Source organism: Bombina bombina, chromosome 2, assembly GCF_027579735.1.
Source record: "Bombina bombina isolate aBomBom1 chromosome 2, aBomBom1.pri, whole genome shotgun sequence".
Lineage (NCBI taxonomy): Eukaryota > Metazoa > Chordata > Amphibia > Anura > Bombinatoridae > Bombina > Bombina bombina.
Genome location: NC_069500.1, coordinates 963,905,762 through 963,927,360, shown reverse-complemented (window position 1 = coordinate 963,927,360; position 21,599 = coordinate 963,905,762). Strand labels below are relative to the sequence as shown.

The 21,599-nt window shown below is 39.6% G+C and overlaps 1 protein-coding gene across 1 annotated transcript in view; it reads left to right on the top strand.

Moving 5' to 3' along the window:
• STPG2 (sperm tail PG-rich repeat containing 2) overlaps positions 1-21,599 on the top strand; it is an 829,206-nt gene that overhangs the window by 160,316 nt on the left and 647,291 nt on the right. Inside the window, exon 6 of the mRNA XM_053700173.1 lies at positions 1,684-1,795. Coding sequence (XP_053556148.1) covers positions 1,684-1,795 — 112 coding nt within the window. The remainder of the gene's footprint in view (positions 1-1,683; positions 1,796-21,599) is intronic.

The window sequence follows — 21,599 nt, the reverse complement described above, 5'->3', positions numbered from 1 at the left end:
CAAAGCAAAGATAGGACCATCCCTGTCTCAGGAAGCCTTGTCCTAAATGTCCAGACAACTTTTACAGACTACCCAAACCCAAAATTCCTAGATGTTTAGTATTTTCTCAAGATGGTCTTAGTTTGGATGCTCTATGCCAATGTCCTGCCTTCTATTTATGTCCTGATCTAAAAAATTTAAATGGACAAGCCTACTCAGAAAGGCCCAACTCATCCCACAAAGGGCTCGTTTCCATTGAGTCTTATTTAGGTTTGTGCAAGGTCACAAACCAATAAATATGGTGTCGGGAGCAATTTAGTTTATCGACTGCTTCTGATGGTGCCTTATATCTCAATATTGGCAGCGTCCCATGGAAATTATTAGAAGATGTTAAGCAATTACTTATACCAGGTTTCCAATGAAAGCGCAAAAACTGTTTGAGGCTGTCAATACATTGAAAAAAATTAAACTCAGCTCAACTAGGTGTAAAAGAGCAAAAAGGAGCTTTTTGAGACCTATTTCCAATTGAAATGTTAAAACTTGCAAATAATGCAAGTGTTTCAATGTAGAAAAAAACTGAAATATGTAATATTTATTGTTGTCCCATGTATAGGAATAGATGCACTTATGTTCTTATGGAAATATCAGTGTGTATTAATATCTAAAAATATATGCAAGCATATATATACAAAATTCAAACTAGTCCTATTCCTAGGGCAGCAATAAATATTACATATATTTATAAAGTGGAAAATACAATTATAATAAAAAATAGTATTTGCTTATAGTTAAAAAAAATATGTATTATAAATAAGTGTATCTTTGTTTTTGTTTCTCTTTAGAGGTGATCACAGGTAAGGAGCACAGACGTTAAACATAAATGTTATAGTGTAAGGTTGGGTTACCATAGCAAGTATTTGATTTTCAAGAAATTCGACGTTGAATGGAAGAGTTAACACAACATTAAATTACACCTACACGAAAAGAGCGACTGCAATGCGCAAAATATTTAAATGGAGCCCAAAGTTTGCTGCCACACCCTGGAGTTTTCATTTCTGCCTCATGCCATTTGACTGACCACCATGACTATGAAACTCCAGTCTCCTCTTCCTGGTTCTGAGTAAAAACAATACTATTGGTAGATGCAGACCTCACCTCCAGACTATCCAGGCTTTTTCCTTCTCATACCTGCTTTCAAGTCCATTTTGTCAAGGTTTGAAAGATGTATTTATCTAGCAGTATTCAAACATTAGGATATACTCATCCAAAGCAGGTGCCATAACATGCATATACTGTCTTCTATATAACATTTAACATAATCTTAGGTTCCCTGTTACTGAAACGTAATAAACAAAAATCACAAACCTGTGCTCATTGTTGTAAAGTTTGTTTTTGATCATTTGTTATGTATAATACCTTTTAGAAGACGAACTGTTGGTTAACCCTTCAGCCATGAAGTTAATATTATGTCTATCTATAAAATATTCTCTTAGTATTGCTTTACTGGTTGAAACATTAACCAGCACTATTTAGATACAGCACCCTGTATCTTTTATACAGCATGCACATGCCTCCATTAGTAAGCAATTTGTCCCTTATTAGCCTTTTGTAAACATAAGGGTGGGGGAGCTTTCATAGTACTTGTTTAGATGTCTGTGCAATAAGAGCTGCAGACTCATAAATCTTTCTTTGAACTTTCTAAAGGGAAAGTGCAGTGCATTATGAGAATGTCAACTCCAAGAAGGAAGACAAGAAGAAATATGAAACATTCATTCCTCGGTATCACGAAGTAATCGTATTACAGGAAGAGAAGAAGGTAAAAGTCAATTTGACTGTTCATAGTACTTAAATAAAATCATTTACTGAGAGAGTGGAACTGATGATTTTCAAACACAAATGATTAGAATGAAACCAAATGACTAGAATGGGCAAATCATTAGTAAAAGCAAGAAAAATAGTTCTCAAACAATAAAAAATATGTATCTCCAGCTTATCTAGCATGCTATATTTTTCTATATCTCTTCAGTGACTCCACTGCTTTGCCTTAGTATATCAGAGCTCTCAAATGCTAAAACACAAATTAAATGTAAACAGTTTAAATGATGTTGCTTGTATTCAGCTATTTTTTAACGTAGATTCAAATCCTATACTTAGTATTGGAAAGTAACAAAATTCTGTTTGCTTGTATGTTATTAGGTCCTGTAGCTCTTACTTTATTTACATTTTACCATGTTTATGTTCCATTTTTTTTTTTTTTTTTTTTAATTTTTAAAAGAGCTTTATTGAGAAAAATAAACTTTCATAATACAATTGATACATTTGCAATGACAGACACCATTTTACACCATTAAGAAAGTAAAATAAAAGAAAAATTCTGATGTTAATAATATGTAACAGTCTAAGAGACCCCTATTACATGGGTCTCATTATGTAAAATAGAAGAAAACATCAGTCTGCTACTAGCGAGGTGTCAAACCAGATGTCGGTAAATGATTAGCTCTTTACATACATTTTCAAGAATTTTCTAGCAACTAATGACATGTCTTTTTAAGGTAAAGACACGATGCTTAAGTAACAAATATAAACACAAACAATTCAGGTCTAAAAGAAGAAAGATATACAGATATGCGAGGTGTTACCCGGGTCACAGCACAGCTCACTAGTCTAAGTACTCCAATCCCCCTAGTATATACACAGTCAGGGGGGACTAGAGGGAACCGGGGGCAGGTCAGTGGCTGTATGAGAAGCAGGGGAAAAGGAAAGAAGGGGAAGAAACTAGGAGGGGTAAAGAGAAGGTGAAGGGGAAAGAGATATCAGGAAGGGTAAGGAGAGGATGAGAGAGAAAAAAAAAAAAAAAAAAAAAAAAATTAGGGCACAGGACATCCATCACCCAAGGATCACCTCCCAACCCAAGTTCCAGAACTCTCACTCATCTCTCTGTTCCGGGGCCCTCCCATAGCAGCAACATTTCCGTGTATGCATCCATTGTCGCGGTCTTCACATAATGATATTTCTCCAAGAGGAGTGTATTTTGCACATTTTGTCTCCAGTCCGCAAGGGTAGGTATCTGGGGGGACTTCCATCGTTGAGGTATCAGGTTCTTAGCCCCCGATAACATCAGCATCAGGAGGCTCCTTTTAAGCTTATTTTCTATTTTGTCAGGGAAATGAAATAGCAAAATTTCTGGGATTTTTGGAATTTCAAGGTCAAGTAGTTTCTGCATCTCCCGCCAGACAGAGGACCAGAAGTCCAGCAGGAGCGGACAGTCCCACCAGATATGCAAGATCGTACCAGTGCCACCGCACCCCCTCCAGCACTTCTCTGAAGCTCTCGGGTAGATTGCTCTGAGTCTAGACGGTGTGAGATACCACCGGCTTAGGAATTTATAGTGCGATTCTTGCACACGAGCAGAGACTGACAATGTCTTTACGGCACGGAAAATCCGCAGCCATGCCTCTCTAGAGAGCTCAGAGTCCAGCTCCCGATGCCAAGCTCTTGTGTAGTTTGGAAGGGGGCTGTCTCTAGGCTGTAGAAGTAAAGTATAGACGCGGGAGACCAAGTGTCCTACCGCAATACCTTGAGTACATAGAGATTCAAAGGGGGAGGGGTCTCTCATCAGTTGCAACTTGTGTTTGTGAGTGTTGATAAAGTGTCCTATTTGCAAGTAGGTAAACCAAGTCAAAGAGAGATCCGGGTAGTCTGACAAGATTTCATCTTTCGTTTTCAGTCGTCCCATATGGACAAAGCTGGCCGCCTTATTAACAAAGGGGGGATTCCCCTCCAAGGGCGCCCGAGATTGTAAGGGCAAATCAGGATTGCCAAAGATAGGCGTCAGTGGTGAGATTGGGGTGGAAACATGAGAGTCAGTCCGCAGTGTGGCATCCCAAGTCAAAAAGAGCTCCTCCAAGAGGGGAAACCCCATTATTTGTGAGGGCCTGTGTTTGCTATTTGTCCACAGTAATGGTGTCAGGTCACTAACCTGGAGGATCTCTCTATCTGTGGAAATCCAATCTTTTTGTGGGTTTCCCTGACACCACTCGACCACTCTCTGTAAAATTACTGCTTTTCTGTAAAGTATTATGTCTGGAAGGGCCAAACCACCCTCCCCTCTTGTCTTGTACATCGTCCGCCTACTAACCCTCGGTCTAGTCCCCTGCCAGATGTATTCCTCGATTAGATTTTGGAACTGTGGGAGGAAGGCATGTGGGAGCGGAATGGGCAATGTCTGGAGTAGATAAAGCAGTCTAGGGAGGACGTTCATCTTCACCACCCCAATCCGTCCCAGCCATGAGATGTTTTTATGTTTCCACGCAGAAAGGTCGGCCGCAACCTCACGTCGGAGTGCTGCATAATTTGACTCAAATATGTCCTGGTTGGAGACAGCAAGATAAACTCCCAGGTACTTAAGATATCTATCTTTTATCTGAAATGGGCTATAATCCCTTAACCAGTCCTTGTCAGATTGTTCCAAGTTGATCCCTAGTACCTCTGACTTGGTGGCATTAAGCAGGAAGCCAGAGACATTTCCGTATCTAGCGAATTCCTGCAGGAGGGCGGGGACAGATGTCCTCAAGTTATTCAGGGTGAAAAGCAAGTCATCCGCATACATACTTATTTTATATTCCCGCCCTCCTATCATATAACCCGTTATTCCGCAGTTGTCACGGATATTGCACGCCAGTGCTTCAACCGAGATGGCGAACAGCAGGGGAGACAGAGGGCACCCCTGTCTGGTCCCATTGGTAATGGCAAATGGCTCAGACAAAAGACCATTGACCCTAACCCGTGCAGTAGGCCCAGAGTAAAGGCAGAAAACCATCTCCACGAACCGCTCACCAAAGCCCACCCTCTTCAGGGTATTCTTAAGGAACTGCCAGCTCACCCTGTCGAAAGCTTTTTCTGCATCGGTCGACAACAGGGCGAGCGGCAGCCCTCCTTTGGCCGAGTGTGAAATCAGCTGTATAATCTTAAGGGTGTTATCCCTGGCCTCTCGACCAGGGACAAACCCCACCTGATCCAAGGCAATCAGACCAGGAAGAAACTTATTAACTCTATTTGCCAGCACCTTTGCCAAAATCTTGACATCGGCGTTTAGCAAAGAGATCGGTCTGTAGCTTTGCGGTCTATCGGGTGGTTTACCCGTCTTCGGGATCACCGTTATATATGCCGCTAGCATAGAGGTAGGCAAAGCCCTCCCTTCAGATAAAGAGTTGAACATGGATTGCAAGTGTGGTAATAGGATGGGCAGAAAGGTCTTATAATATTTCGAGCCTAGCCCGTCCGGGCCAGGGCACCTCCCACTTGGAAGGCTTTTTAGAGCATCCTCTATCTCCCCTCTGGTCAGAGAGGAGTCAAGGAGATCAGCTGCCTCTGAGTTCAGCTCTTTCAGTTTCGTGTCTTTGAGATATTTTTGAGCCATAAGATCCCAGGAAGAACCTGCAGCTTCACAAGCAGTCTCCGTGGGCGTTAAGTTATAAAGACCGCTATAATAATGCCGGAAAGTTTCCGCTATGCCAGGGCTATCCCTATGGACCTTGTCCATGTGATCTCTCATGGAATAGACATATGCCTTAAGCTGGGATCTCTTAAGTGTTCTCGCTAAGAGTTTCCCGGCTTTGTCTCCACCCTCATAGTACTTCTGATTTAACCAGATTGCAATTTTATGGTTTTCCTCCTGGAGGAGCTGGTTAAAATCTTTTCTGGCCTGAGTCAGTTCAGTCTCCCTAACTCCATTTAAGGGGTCCTTTCTGTGCAAGTCCTCTAATGACTTAATTTCCGAAAGCAAACGGTCGTATTTGTCTCTCCTCTCTTTCTTCAGTCGTGCTTTATGTTTAATGAGATGACCCCTGATAACACTCTTATGAGCCTCCCAAATTGTCGTAAGGGGCAGTTCGTCCGTCATGTTTAGTTCAAAGTATTCTAACATTTGGGTTGAGATATCCGCGACAATGTCAGGTGCATTCAAAAGAGCGTCGTCTAACCTCCAGGTAAATGAGGTAGGTGGTGTGTCAGGCCACATCATCTGAAATGCAACCGGGGCATGATCTGACCATGTGATTGGGGCAATCTCACTACTCTGTATATATTCAATGCCTTGCGAGTCTACAAAGAAATAATCAATGCGTGAGTACTTCTTGTGCGGGCTAGAGTAGAATGTAAATTTTTTATCAGTCGGATGTAGAGTGCGCCAAACATCATGCAGTAAATGGTGTCTAAGTGTAGCATTTATGTGTTTAATTACATGATGTGGCACGCTTGAGATACCATTAGATGTGTCTTGTTTAGGGATAAGAGGTACATTAAAATCCCCTCCCATAATGATAACCCCCTTGGCATGATCAAGCAGTCTACCCGAGATAGTTTTAAGAAAAACATGCTGAGCGACATTCGGGGCATACACATTGACCATTGTCACTTGAGCGCCATGGAGTGAGCCCACCAACATGAGGAACCGACCTTCCCTATCCCGATGGGTCTCTTGTATTTGAAATGGTAATCCTTGACGAATCAGGATACCAACTCCATTTTGTTTGCGGGGGCCAGAGGAGAAAAGAGCTGTCGGGTATCTATGACTATGCCATTTCGGCTCCCTCTGCCTAGCAAAGTGGGACTCCTGTATAAAAATCACATCCCCATTCATTTTGTGTAACTCCCTCATGACTGTTGAGCGTTTGCCCGGGCTATTCAAGCCCTTCACGTTTATCGTCAGAAATCTCAGAGGGTGAACCCGTGAGTTCTGGCGCCCGGTGTCCATCAAGAGAAAAAAAAAAAAAAAAAAAAAAAAAAAAGGGAACAAAGAAGAGGGGCAGGGGAAAGGGAAAGTTGGGAAAAGGAGGGGACACAAATCAGATCAGGGGAAGAAATGTATTTAGCTTCTAGGAGTGATTTTACTGATATTCCAGACTCTGACCCCAGTGGGGATAGTTGCTAAATAAGAAAAGTATTAGATAAGATCTACTATAGCAGCTGTGACTGCAAAACCGGGTCTCAGTAAGACCAGCTAGCCTCTGTATAGGCTTTTCTAAGGGGAATATGCCGGCGGTTAGCCTATTGACATGTAGTGAAACGTACAGAAATTATTTCAAATTGACTCATCCTTCATATACATGACTTCAGACATTGAAATACATTTAGCAGTTTAGCTGAGGATTTGCAAAATGAACCAATATTTAACATTTTAACATTTTAGAACCAAGGGGGTAATATGTACGCCAAGGTTGGACGACCGTCGAAATAATATCGCGCCATCCATCCCCAGTGCACATAGACCATATGTACAACAACTCTGCAGGAAACGTTTGAACATGAAATATATCAATAACATATGATCCCAAGCTAATCTCAAGAGTTATTAGTTTGACAAGTAGATAGAGTTTCCGGCTGGGTGACAAGATCAGTTTAATATATGAGACACTAGCGTGCCAAACACTTATAAGATACAGACCAGTCCAGGGAAAGTCTCATTATCTCAGGGAAAGTCCCTGACCCAGGTACATAGAACAGAAAAAACTAGCATGTTTTCTTACCTGTCCCATTAGAACAAACAGGAAGTACCCGCAGGAACGTGTGGTTTCATACATTTAAGCACATTTAACAGGAAAACTGAGAAACAGCGGATTGAACAAATATCTCAGGACCAGGGGGGTAGTATGTACGCCAAGGACAGACAGCCGCAAAAAAGAAAACAAAAGAAAACGGGCCATCTGTCCCCAATGCACATAAATCATATACACAGTAACCCTGCAGAAGACATAGAAACATGAAATATAACAATAACAGATGATCCTGAGCTAATCTCAGGGGATAGTAGTTTAACAAATAGATATGGTTACTGGCAGGGTAGTGAGATCAGTTCAGTATTCGAGACATTAGCATATTAACTTCTTATAAGATATAATTCAGTCCAAGAAAAAAGTCTCAATATCTCAAGTTGAGTTCCTGGCCATGACATATATATTAGAGAAGGCAGGTGTGTTTTCTTACCTCTCCCGTCAGGATGAACAGGAGGCTCCTGTTGGATCCAGTGGTGGGTTGTCCATGGTGATCGGTTGTGGCACCACTATGCTCAGTGTGGCGCAGAACCTGTCCAGGTCCTCAAAGGAGCGGAAAACTGCTGATCTATCGCCGTTAGTAGCCACCAAACAAGTGGGGAATCCCCATCTGTAGGGAATCTTATGTTCCTGCAGGGCAGATGTCAAGAAGCGGAGTTCCCTGCGCTTCTGTAGAGTGGCGGGGCATAGATCTGAGAAGATTTGTAAGGTGATCCCTGCGTGCTGAACCGGTTGCTTGTTCCTGCTACACCGAAGAATCTCCTCTTTATCCTTATAGTTCAGCATTCTGAGGATTACATCCCTTGGGGGAGCCTTCGGCGATGGTTTAGGGCGCAACGCCCTGTGTGCCCTTTCTATGATGACCTCGGCTGCTAGTGGGGTACCTTTCACTGTTCTGAAGAGGTCCTGTAGATAACCATGCAAGGCGGTAGGGTTGATAGCTTCCGGAATCCCTCTCACTCGTAGGTTATTCCGCCTACTGCGATTATCCAAGTCCTCCACTCTTTCTAATAGACTCTGAATAAGATTGGCGTTTTGTTGTGTTTGGGAATTGGTCTCTTTTAGTTGCTGCTGTAATGAGTTTTGTGAGTCCTCCACCACTACTACTCTCTGCGAGAGCTCAGAGAGGTCTTTCTTCAATTCGCTGAATAAGTTCTTAATGTCTGCAGCAATACCTTTGATGTCTTCTTTTGAGGAAAGGGATTTGAGGTCCTCTTTAGTAACAAATTGTGAGAGGTCAGGGGGCACATATGTAGAATCCTCTTCCCTGGAGTGGACTTGTGTCTGGCTGTCCTCACTCAGCAATGCCTCTGCAGGCTTAATGTAGTAGTTCATGTTCCTGGTCTTTGCACCTTTTTCAGCACCCCCTTGCTTTTTCTGGGCCATTGCGGTACTTTTTTAGGGGAGACAATCACCACAAAAGAGAGGGACCAGATGCACAAATGTAGGGCCTGGGTAATCACCCTGGAATGGGGGTGGAGATGACAGGAATTGTCCTCTGTAAGTTATCAATTTGTGGAGTGAAAAGGGATTCACAAGTCTCTTTCCCTCTTATGAACACTGGGCACTCTGAGCCGTGTAGCACAGTCTTATAATTGGGATACAGCCTGGGATGCGCCCTTTGTGACTAGCAGCACAAAATGAAAGCTGCGTCGCAGGTCCCTAGGCCTCAGTCACGGCCTCCTCCCACAAACACACTGCAAAAGGGCCGAGTAGTTTAGGTGCGTTAATGAGGCCTGTGTGTTGATTTAAGTGCCTCCCAAATGGTTCCTGTGTTTTGCCGAGTGCCCCAGAAATTTTTTTTTTTTTTTTTTTTTTTTTTTTATTGTCAAATAGTATCCCCCAGAGGCTTTGATTTGGCATCCGCTTGCCTCCACCTCCGCTTACCGGCTTTATAGGTATTCAGTTCAGTTGCACCGGGAGTCCTGACCAGTGGCTCCGGAGGGCTAGTAGCACTAACCGCTTGAAGGTCTGTTGGATGTCGGGCCAAGTAGGGCGGGTAAAGGTTCCGGTCAGTGAAACCTCCGCTCCTCTCTGTGTACGCGGCTGCAATGATCACGTGCAAGTCCGGTGCCGGTCTAAAAGCCGTTTCGAGCCGCGTTTCTGTGTCACAGCCCGACCTGATAGCTGACACTTATGAGGGTTGTATCTCCGCACGATCTGTCCTCTCAGTTCCCGGTGCGTCTCTGTTCAGGGCCCTGTGCCAAGATTGTTAAAGGCACCTTCTGGGTATCAAAATATGTTGTTTTTGGGACTATTATGAATGTCCTGCATTCCCCTTGGTTCTTAGGCTCACTTGCAAATCTGTTTAGGGGTACGTTATGGGCTTTGGAGGCATTTGGCTAACCTTCAGCTCAGGAGCACTACGCACACACGGCCATTCTCCTGCACAGCCAGGCTCCGCCCCCTCATTTATGTTCCATTTTTATCTGGCACGGGTTATGCCTGGTTTGCTCTATCCCTCAATCCCTCTATCCCTCTTTCACACACCCCAATATTAAAGGGACAGTCAAGTCCAAAAAAAGAAAAGTGAAGTCAAGGGCTTTCAAGGGTGGTTTAGAGGTGTGGTGATTGGTTGCACAGAGTGGTCACTGATTTAGTCTGATTGATCTTGGGGCAACATTGGAGGGGTCCATAGGAATGGCAAAGGGGGTCTATTGATGGAGATGGTTGAGTCTGGTGTCATTGCTGTTGGTTTGATGGCAGAGTCATAGGAGCCAGTGTGCAGAGTTTGGATTCCTTGGTTTTGCAAAGGTTGGGGATAATGATAGAGGGAGCTTTGGGTCAAGCTTCACATTTGAGACAATCAAGGAAAATAAAGGAATATCTGGGAGCTCTGCTATGTGGTTACAGTGAATTTTGGCATGTATTCTTTCAGATTTCAGTTGTTTTGAAATTACATTACCTTTAACAAAGGCCTTATTTAATAATAGTTAATCTTTCCTGTGCGATAAAATTACACAATATGTCCACACACTGAGGGAGGGAGATAACTGTATCAATAAGGTCTAATTCTAGAATAAAGTTCATGAAAATGCAGTTAGTGTCATTCTATTGCAGTATTTGCCCTAACCACAGATCAGGTCATGTTTTAAGGATATGTTTTACATAATCTCACTAGAACAGAGAGCTTTAGATCATCAATTCCTACGCCGGCTGATGGGTCTCACAGAACTATAGAGTTTAAATGAAACTAGGTTCAAAATCCAGCACATGAAATCTCCAAAGACAAACATCTGCAGTGAGTTGTACTGAAGAGCTCATTAACTTTACATTTCACCTTTTCATAGGATGTCCCCTTTGCCATAAATCAGTTTGTGAAATGTCTGCCCTACTAGACATGCCCCTGGTCATTTGTAATTGCTATTATTGTGAAGTTGAGGAATCTAGGAGCTACAACAGCCCAGCTGTGCAAACTCACAGAGAGGGACTGGAGTGAGTAGCACGTAAAAGTTGCCTATGATCCATTCATCAATCACCACAGAACTGTGCATCAGGAGCTTCAGGAAATGGCTGAGCAGCTGTCCACAGGCCTCATAAAGTTGTGCAATGCCAAGCGTTGTCTGTAGTGGTGTAAAGCACACTGCCTTTTAGACCTTATCATCAGACCTATTAGTGTACATATCAGTTTGTGTTTGTGGGCCAAAATCCAGCTCTGATTTAAACATCCATGTGACCTTTAGAGACAGATTTCTTTTCTATCTATCTATATTTTGTTTTTTGCATTTTGCTTTTGGGGCTTGCATGTTTGTTTCAGGGGTCTTCCCTGTTCATTTGCATCCAAGCTGTGAACCATCCTCTAAATCAGAAGACACAAGCAAATAAGATAAGCCACTCTCCAGAGGCGTAACTAGAAACCAGAGGGCCCAGGTACAAGAATCTAAGAAGGGCCCCCCACCCCCAAAAAATGTGAATTTGATACATATCTTTTTTTTTTTTACCATTTAACATAGGAAAAAAATGTGAATCAGATTACATGTCTGCAAAAGGAGGTACCCTGTGCCCACAGTCTGTGAGATGGTCTGACCCCCTATTACTGTATATAGTGACACTGTTTAACCCACCAGTACTGTATATAGTGAGTTAGTGACACAGTCTGTAATCTGCCACAGCAGTCTGTGAGATGGTCCAGCCCCCCGTACTGTATATAGTGGTACTGTATAGTGACACTGTTTACCCCCCGACCCCCCATGCTGTAGTAACAAGGTCTGTAATTTGCTGGTTCCACAAACATACACACACATACATGCATAAATACATACACAGTCACATACATACACACATACACACACACACACACACAAACATGCATAAATACACACACAGTCACATACATACACACCAATGGGTAAAACAGAAACACTAACCCCTGTAGTCAGGGACACTAGTGAAGCATCATGTCATACTCACATGATATCAGTGCAGGCAGTGTCAGGTTTTTTATTGAAAAAAAATATATATATATATTTTCTAAGCTAGGCCCCCGTATTGATAGAAGACCAATACGGTAGTCACACAAGGTACAAATACACAATAGTGAATATCAGACAGAAAAATTTACACTGTATGAGTCCAAAGCTTGCGCTAAGAAAAAAAAAAAGCACAAATCAGAGGCCGAATGACAATACACAAATCTTGGTTGGCTTAGAGAAAGTGTACCAACATAGTTAAAGTTTGAAACCTGAACACAACTTTAATATGGACATCCACATTTTAAGTTAGCATTGTAATAAAGTGCTTGGGTACTTAGAATGATAAAATTACTGATACTGATATTAATTTGGTTATTTTACACATCATGATGTAATGTCATTAGGTAAGTGAAAAACTGCATTAAAAGGACATTAGACAATTTGGCCTAGTTTACAAAGGGAGCAAAACACAACAAAAACAATAAATAGCACTCCTAATTTTGCTCTCATATTGCAAGTTGAGAGTAAGTTGAAAGTAAAAAGTTTGTGCTATAGCAAAAGACTCGCTAACATCTGGAGGTTAGATAGTGCAGCCCCGCTTTTTCCCCTTTTTATAGACTTTTATGGGGAGCACTATAAAACCCTCTTTACTGTAACCTTAAGAGGTGTGAATAGGCTATTGTATCTGTCAGTTTTGGGTGACTGCCTAGTTTCTATTTCAAAAACAGGTTTTTTACACACATAAAGGCCTTTTCTGGGAGCTTATCTATAATTTCCTACATTTATTGTGTGTTTAATGTCCCTTTAAAACACAGTCCTTATCAATATTGTACAGCTGTCTTTTTTTCTTTTGCTTTGGCTGTGCATATTTTTTCCAAACATACATTATCCAAATAAGCTCAATAAGGACTGCACTTGCTGGATTCAGGTGAAAACAATCTTTTTAGTTTAATAAAACATGGTGACGTTTCGAGGTCAACAGACCCCATCCTGAAGAAGGTCTGAAGAAGGGGCATCTGATATATATCTGATGGTTAATATATCTATATGAATAAATATATATATATATATATATATATATATATATATATATATATATACATTATCTCACAAAAGTGAGTACACCCCTCACATTTTTTATTTTATTTTATTATATCTTTTCATGTGACAACACTGAAGAAATGACACTTTGCTACAATGTAAAGTTAGTGTACAGCCTGTATAACAGTGTCAATTTGCTGTCCCCTCAAAATAACTCAACACAGAGCCATTAATGTCTAAACCGTTGGCAACAAAAATGAGTACACCCCTAAGTGGAAATGTCCAAATTGGGCCCAAAGTGTCAATATTTTGTGTGGCCACCAATATTTTCTAGCACTGCTTTAACCCTCTTGGGCATGTAGTTCACTAGAGCTTCACAGGTTGCCACTGCAGTCCAATTCCACTCCTCCATGATGACATCATGGAGCTGGTAGATGTTAGAGACCTTGTGCTCCTCCACCTTCCATTTGAGGATGCCCCACAGATGCTCAATAGGGTTTAGGTCTGTAGACAAGCTTGGTCAGTCCATCACCTTTACCCTTAGCTTCTTTAGCAAGGCAGTGGTCATCTTGGAGGTGTGTTTGGGGTCGTTATCATGTTGGAATACTGCCCTGCAGCCCAGTCTCTGAAGGGAGGGATTCAAGCACTGCTTCAGTATGTCACAGTACATGTTGGCATTCATGGTTCTCTTAATGAACTGTAGCTCCCCAGTGCCGGCAGCACTCATGCAGGCCCAGACCATGACACTCCCACCACCATGCTTGACTGTAGGCAAGACACACTTGTCTTTGTACTCCTCAACTGGTTTTCGCCACACACGCTTGACACCATCTGAACCAAATAAGTTTATATTGGTCTCATCGGACAACAGGACATGGTCCCAGTAATCCATGTCCTTAGTCTGCTTGTCTTCAGCAAACTGTTTGCAGGGTTTCTTGTGCATCATCTTTAGAAGAAGCTTCCTTCTAGGACGACAGCCATGCAGGCCAATTTGATGCAGTGTGCGCATATGGTCTGAGCACTGACAGGCTGACCCCCCACCCGTTCAACCTCTGCAGCAATGCTGGCAGCACTCATATTTCCCAAAGACAACCTCTGGATATGATGCTGAGCATGTGCACTCAACTTCTTTGGTTGACAATGGCGAGGCCTGTTCTGAGTGGAACCTGTCTTGTAAACCGCTGTATGGTCTTGCCTACTGAGCTGCAACTCAGTTTCAGGGTCTTGGCAATCTTCTTATAACCTAGGCCATCTTAACGTAGAGCAACAATTCTTTTTTTCAGATCCTCAGAGAGTTATTTGTCATAAGGTGCCATATTGAACTTTCAAAGACCAGTATGAGAGAGTGTGAGAGCGATAACACCAAATTTAACACACCTGCTCAACATTTACACCTGAGACCTTGTAACACTGACGAGTCACATGACACCGGGGAGGGAAAATCGCTAATTGGGCCCAATTTGGACATTTTCACTTAGGGATGTACTCACTTTTGTTGCCAACAGTTTAGAAATTAATGGCTGTGTGTTGAGTTATTTTGAGTGGACAGCAAATTTACACTGTTATAGAAGCTGTACACTCACTACTTTACATTGTAGCAAAGTGTCATTTCTTCAGTGTTGTCACATGAAAAGATATAATAAAATATTTACAAAAATGTGAGGGGTGTACTCACTTTTGTGAGATAATTTATATATATATTTATATATATATATATATATATATATATATATATATATATATATATATATATAGATAGATAGATAGATAGATAGATAGATAGATAGATAGATAGATAGATAGATATAAATATTTAGAAATACAAAGAACATGTTCTTCTAAGCGACGAAAATTGAAATCTAAAATCTAATCAGTAAATACAGAGTAAAAATAACAATAAAAGGGACTTTACTTTTATTTAATGTATATTAGTGGAAAAGGCTCCAAAGAATATTTACATATGTATCTATGTGTAATGTGTATATTTGTGCTTATATGTGTATACATGTTTGTATATACACGTATACATATGTATATTAGTATGCATGTGTATTTATGTGTTTATATATTATAGCCCTTTTCATTCAAGCACCTACTGATAGCGCACCACTTGTAATCAAGCCCTATATCTATAATCTATTAAGCATGGTGTGTTTGGACACACTAAGATAACATTTTTTTCCTATATAGTACCAAAGCTTTGTGTAAAAAGCAAATATCACTAGATGGCAGTAGACCTCCAGCAGAATACACATACAAACAACAATTTATTTGCTAACATTTTTGGTATTATGCTGTAATAATCCATTTGTGCATTAATAAAATCCTTTCATTTATTTTGCTAAGGAATGCTCATTATGCCTACAAATTATTCTTAAATTTCCAATAACTAAGTAAACTATGTGGACTGTAAATATGCACATGGAGTATTTTTTCAGACATTTTTTCTCATGAAATCTAAAAAACAGTAAGTGCATCAAAAGTAAAATAGCAGATATTATCATAAGCAATTTAAAAGTGCAAGGACATAATCATGTATGTATTGACAGGTGTAATGGATTTTGAATAAGCATAGGTCTATGTTCCTATCTTTTAGAGTTTTCAGTGTGAAAACTTCAATATCAGACTATGAATCATATTTTTTGGATTCCTTACGTGCAAGTGTTTCATTATAAGTGTGTTGCAGTAAATCTGGAACTTAAGTACTGAAATCATTTATCTATCTATCTATCTATCTATCTATCTATCTATCTATCTATCTATCTATCTATCTATCTATCTATATATCTTATCTATCTATCTACCTATCTATCTTATCTATCTATCTATCTATCTATCTATCTATCTATCTATCTATCTATCTATCTATCTATCTATCTATCTATCTATCTATCTATCTATCTATCTATCTATCTATCTATCTATCTTATCTATCCATCTATAAATCTATCTATCTATCTATCTATCTATCTATCTATCTATCTATCTATCTATCTATCTATCTATCTATCATCTATCTGTCTATCTATCTATAATATATCTATCTATCATATATATTTCTGTCTGTCTGACTGTCCATCTTTCTCTCAATTGATCTATCTATCTATCTATCTATCTATCTATCTATCTATCTATCTATCTATCTATCTATCTATCTATCTATCTATCTATCTGTCTGTCTGTCTGTCTGTCTGTCTGTCTGTCTGTCTGTCTGTCTATAGTATCTATCCATCTGTCATCATCTATCGGTCTGTCATTTATCAATCAATCAATCAATCAATCAATCAATCAATCTATCTATCTTTCTAACTGTCATCTATCTATCTATCTATCTATCTATCATTTGTCATAATCTATCTGTTATCTATCTATCTATCTATCTTTCATCATCTATCAATCTATTCTATCAGTCTGTCTTTCCAGTTGACTTGATCAATAAAAAAATGGGCAATGGGTACTGCTAAGTTGAAGGAAAACTTACGCAGAAAGGTATCAGAGCATGAGAGATCAATCACATTCCCAAGCCTACATCAGTATGCTCTCATGAAAAGGGTCATTATAGTGTTAAAATGCCTTGCTGCAATCCATTAAAACATGATGCTGTAATTCTGGATGTTAAGCACCACATAACACCATTGCTGGTATTAAAATGACATGGTCTAGCAGATTACAGCATGTAATTTTAACACTATAATGGCCCTTTAAATTCAATAAAGGCTAACAAGAGAAAAAAAATGTAATAATAAAAGTAAATTTAAAAGTGTTTTTTTGTTTGTTTAATTGTACATTTTATATGTGCTTTTGTATTATTATTTTTTTTTCGGTTATCAGTTATCATCCCTGGAATATTATTTTTTCTACCATTACTCACCACCAGTTTATCCAAGCAATGTTACTCCATTACGAACTGTTCATTATAATTTGGGGTTATATGTAATACTGAAAATATTAGCTCACTTAAAGAGACAGTCGATTCCAAAATTGTGATTGTTTAAAAAGATAAATAATCCCTTTACCCATTACCCAGTTTTAATATCCTTTTAAAGGGACAGTCTAGGCCAAAATAAACTTTCATGATTCAGATAGAGCATGTAATTTTAAACAATTTTCCAATTTACTTTTATCACCAATTTTGCTTTGTTCTCTTGGTATTCTTAGTTGAAAGCTTAACCTAGGAGGTTCATATGCTAATTTCTTAGACCTTAAAGGCCACCTCTTTTCAGAATGCATTTTAACAGTTTTTCACCACTAGAGGGTGTTAGTTCACGTATTTCATATAGATAACACTGTGCTCGTGCACGTGACGTTTTCTGGGAGCAGGCACTGATTGGCTAAACTGCAAGTCTGTCAAAAGAACTGAAATAAAGGGGAAGTTTGCAGAGGCTTAGATACAAGATAATCACAGAGGTTAAAAGTATATTAATATAACTGTGTTGGTTATGCAAAACTGGGGAATGGGTAATAAAGGGATTATCTATCTTTTAAAACAATAAAAATTCTGGTGTAGACTGTCCCTTTAACTTTGTGATTACATTGTATCTAAACCTCTGCAGTCTGCCCACTTATCTCAGGACAGTTTACGGCTTGCATTTTAGCCAATCAGTACTGTCTCATTTGTAACTCCACAGGAGTGATCGCAGTATTTTCTATATGGTACACATTAACTAGCTCTGTCTTGTTGTAAAAAAAGTTTTTAAAATGGACTGAGATAAAGGTGGCTTGCATGGGCTTAAAAATAGGCAAATGTTGAGGGCTAGATTACGAGTGCTATCTTAAAGGAATTGTCTAGTCAAAATTAAACTTGCATGATTCAGATCATTCAGATAGAGCATACAATTGGAAGCAACTTTCTCATTTACTCCTATTATCAACTTTTCTTTGTTCTCTTGGTATTTTTATTTGAAAAAGCAAAAATGTAAGCATAGGAGCTGGCCCATTTTTGGTTCAGCACCTGGGTAGTGCTTGCTGATTGGTGGCTAAATGTAGCCATCAATCAGCAAGCGCTACCCAGGTGCTGAACCAAAAATGATCCGGCTCCGATGCTTACATTCAAATAAAGATACAAAGATAACTAAGAAAAATTGATAATAAGGGGGATAACAGAAGTTATGAAGCAGTCGTCTAAAGACCGCTGCTCCATAACTTATCTGCCTGCTCTGAGGCCGCAGACAGAAATCAACCCAATCTAATACGATTGGGTTGATTGATACCCCCTGCTAGTGGCCGATTGGCCGCAAATCTGGAGGGGGCAGCATTCCACCAGCAGTTCACAAGAACTGCTGGTGCAATGATAAATGCTGACAGCGTATGTACATCGTATCATGTACTAAGAGTACACCTAAGAGTAAATTAGAAAGTTGCTTAAAATTGCCTGCTCTATCCGAATCATGAACGTTTAATTTTGACTAGACTATTCCTTTAACGTGCGCCCGTAAAGGTTGCGTTCGCATTGTGCCTCACTTGTGGAACCAGTACATATAGACGTGCACTAGTATTATTGAGTGGATTGCAAATATCGTGCTCGCGAAAGCGCAATATTACACTCCACTCGTAATCTAGGCCTTAGTGTTTTAGATGTTATAAAGTATATTAATATAAAAATATTAGTTATGCAAAGCAGAGGAAAGGGTAGTAAAGGTGTTATTTATCTTTTTAAACAATAAAAAATGCTGAGTAGACTGTCCTTTTAATAAGCACTGTTAGCTCTCTCATTGGGCTCGTCTTACAAGTGTGGTGCTCTTGCTCAATCCAAAATAATGCTATAAACTTTAATGTGTTTAGTGACCTGAAGTAATAAAACACATTAAAATGTTATAGAATAAATTATAAGCTATATGTAGACTTAATATGTATGAAACAAAAGTTTAATCATGAAAAGTAGGTCTTGTGACATAAGTAAAGGGGTATGGTATATGACAAGTGGTGGGACTCAGAAGGTGTACATAAGTACATGTAAAGTGTTTTATACTTTGCTTTCATTGAAATAATATAGCACAGAACTATATAAAGAACTTCACTACCTGAGCAGATGTTTGTGCACCATTAACTTAGTGCTTAGGCGATACTTATTATTATTATCAGGTATTTGTAGAGCGCCAACAGGTTCCGCAGCTCTGTGAACATAGGTGGTATATATATAAAAACGATTACAGGGATCAAATGGGGAGAGAGGGTCCTGCCGAGAGTTGCACTGTTGTAGTCGGCTCTTTTGAAGGTGAACTACAAATAGCTGGGCTCATAGGCTTACATGCTATGGGGTTTTAGGGGATAGCAGTTTAGATAAGGTTAGTGTAGGTTGTAAGCGTCCCTGAATAGTAGAGTCTTAAGGGAGCACTTGAAGCTGTTAAAACTAGGGGAGATTCTTGTGGAGCGAGGCAGAGAGTTCCATAAGATGGGAGCCAGTCTGGAGAAATCTTGAAGACGGGAATGTGAGGAGGTAACAAGAGAGGAGGAGAGTAGGAGATCATGAGCGGAGCAAAGGGGACCTGAGGGAGAGTATCTGGAGACAAGGTCTGAGATGTAGGGGGGAGCAGTGCAAATACCCGACATGAACTTTATTGCATTCTCCATAGAAGGTTATTATATAAGGGATTTAGGGCTCCCACGTTATCCAATATCCAGATGTTAGCGCACACTCGACTGATAAAGAAAATAACTTAAAAGAGTTATTGATTATGTCTGAGAATTGTTAACACACAGTAGCAATAATATTTGTGTGCGCCACTTTTAATCTAGTCCATACTATGCTAGGTCAGTGATACAAAATTGTCATGCTCTAACAAATTAATGCATATAATTTTTCTATTAAAATATCCCTTTAAACGGACATGAAACCCAATTTGTTTCTTTCTTAATTCGGATAAACCATTTTACTTCTAGTATCTAATTTGTTTTGTTCTCTTGATATTATTTGTTAAACAAGATACCTAGGTAGACTCAGGAGCTGCTGAATGGTTGCTGCAAATATATGCCTCTTGTAATTGGCTGACCAATGTGTTCTGATAGCTCCCAGTAGTGAATTGCTGCTTCTTCAACAAAGGATACCAAGAGAATGAAGCAAATTATATAACAGAAGTAAATAGAAAAGTTGTTTAGAATTGTTTGTTCTATCTGAACCATGAAAGAAAAAAGTTGGGTTTCGTGTTCCTTTAAGCTTAAAAATCTCTGAGTTTGCTTTTTCAAATCTTTTATCTTTCTTTTCATTGCGATGAAAGCACAGAAGGTAAAGTTGCAGCTGAACGATCTGTTTTATTGGGTATTGCAGAAAAGTATGTTCAGTATTGAAGTCTGAAAATTATACCAGATAATTAGCTGTTCCCTATATTTATCTTTCGTACAGGCAAGCGTGTCAAGAAAGCAACATTTGAAGTGTGATTCTGATAGAAAATAAATAATCTTCATAAACCTGGCAAGGATTTATATATAAGTAATTACAACGATCTTGCATTGCTGAATCTTTATAGCTATATGTTTATTAATATATTGATATACTTTACAAAATTAAAGGATCAGTTTGATAGTGAAAGCATTTAACCTAAGACAGATAAATAACTCATCTAGTACTGAACATTAGTAACTCATACAATTTATTGCACCTCCTACAAGGAGACTTAACTCTGGCGTTGCTGCTGTGCAGCTGAACCTGTAATCTTACTATGGCTTTGTAACTTTGCTATGCTATACCATCACAATATACTGCTAAGGAGCATTTCTAAAAAACACACATTGTCACCTTCTGTTGAGAAAAGAGAATTTGCATGCTTGTTACATAAATAAAACAACCATCTAGAACAGGGGTATCACGCTCATTGTATCCGGGAGCCACTGGTCAAGCATTCTTCACCAATGGGGGCCACTTGAACTGAGTAAGTGCTCCAGAACTGGAAGTGACATTTACCCAAGTAGTAGTGCATGGTGGGAGTTGTAGCCCACAGCAGACATACACAGTTGTCTATATTTATCTTGTGAAGTGATCATACTGGAACTGCATTACAATGTAAAAGGTGACATTTATCCAAGCAGTGTATGGTGGGAGTGTACACTGAACACTTGTCTTTATATTAATCTTGTGAGTACCTTTATAGAACATCACTTGTTACAACTCTTAGAACAATAGAACAAAAATTGACAGCCCAAATTAATAGTTTACCTATTAAACACAGGAGGGCCAGATGGAACTATCTTGAGGGCCGCATATGGCTTTAGGGCCTGTACTTTGAGTCCACTGATCTAGAACTTCATCACAAACCATTTGAGGAAGTGCTGTTTCTAGAGTTTTCAGGTGTCCAGTATCTGATTGGACAATACATAATTAAAGTCAAATTTTTAGATCTTCTTTACGGTCTGCAGGGATGCCCATTTCTCCTTCAGTTATTCCTCATGAATACATTATCCTGATATCCTGACATACAGCAAACTGGTCCAACTTATGGTGCTGTATCACAGTGAGCGTGGCCCAGATTAAGTGACATTTGCACAACACATGTGAGAATCAGACCTGGACATATATATATATATATATATATAAATAAATAAACATGTGTTTGCGAGAATATGTATACAAACGCACACACATATATATATATATATATATATATATATATATACAGTATATATA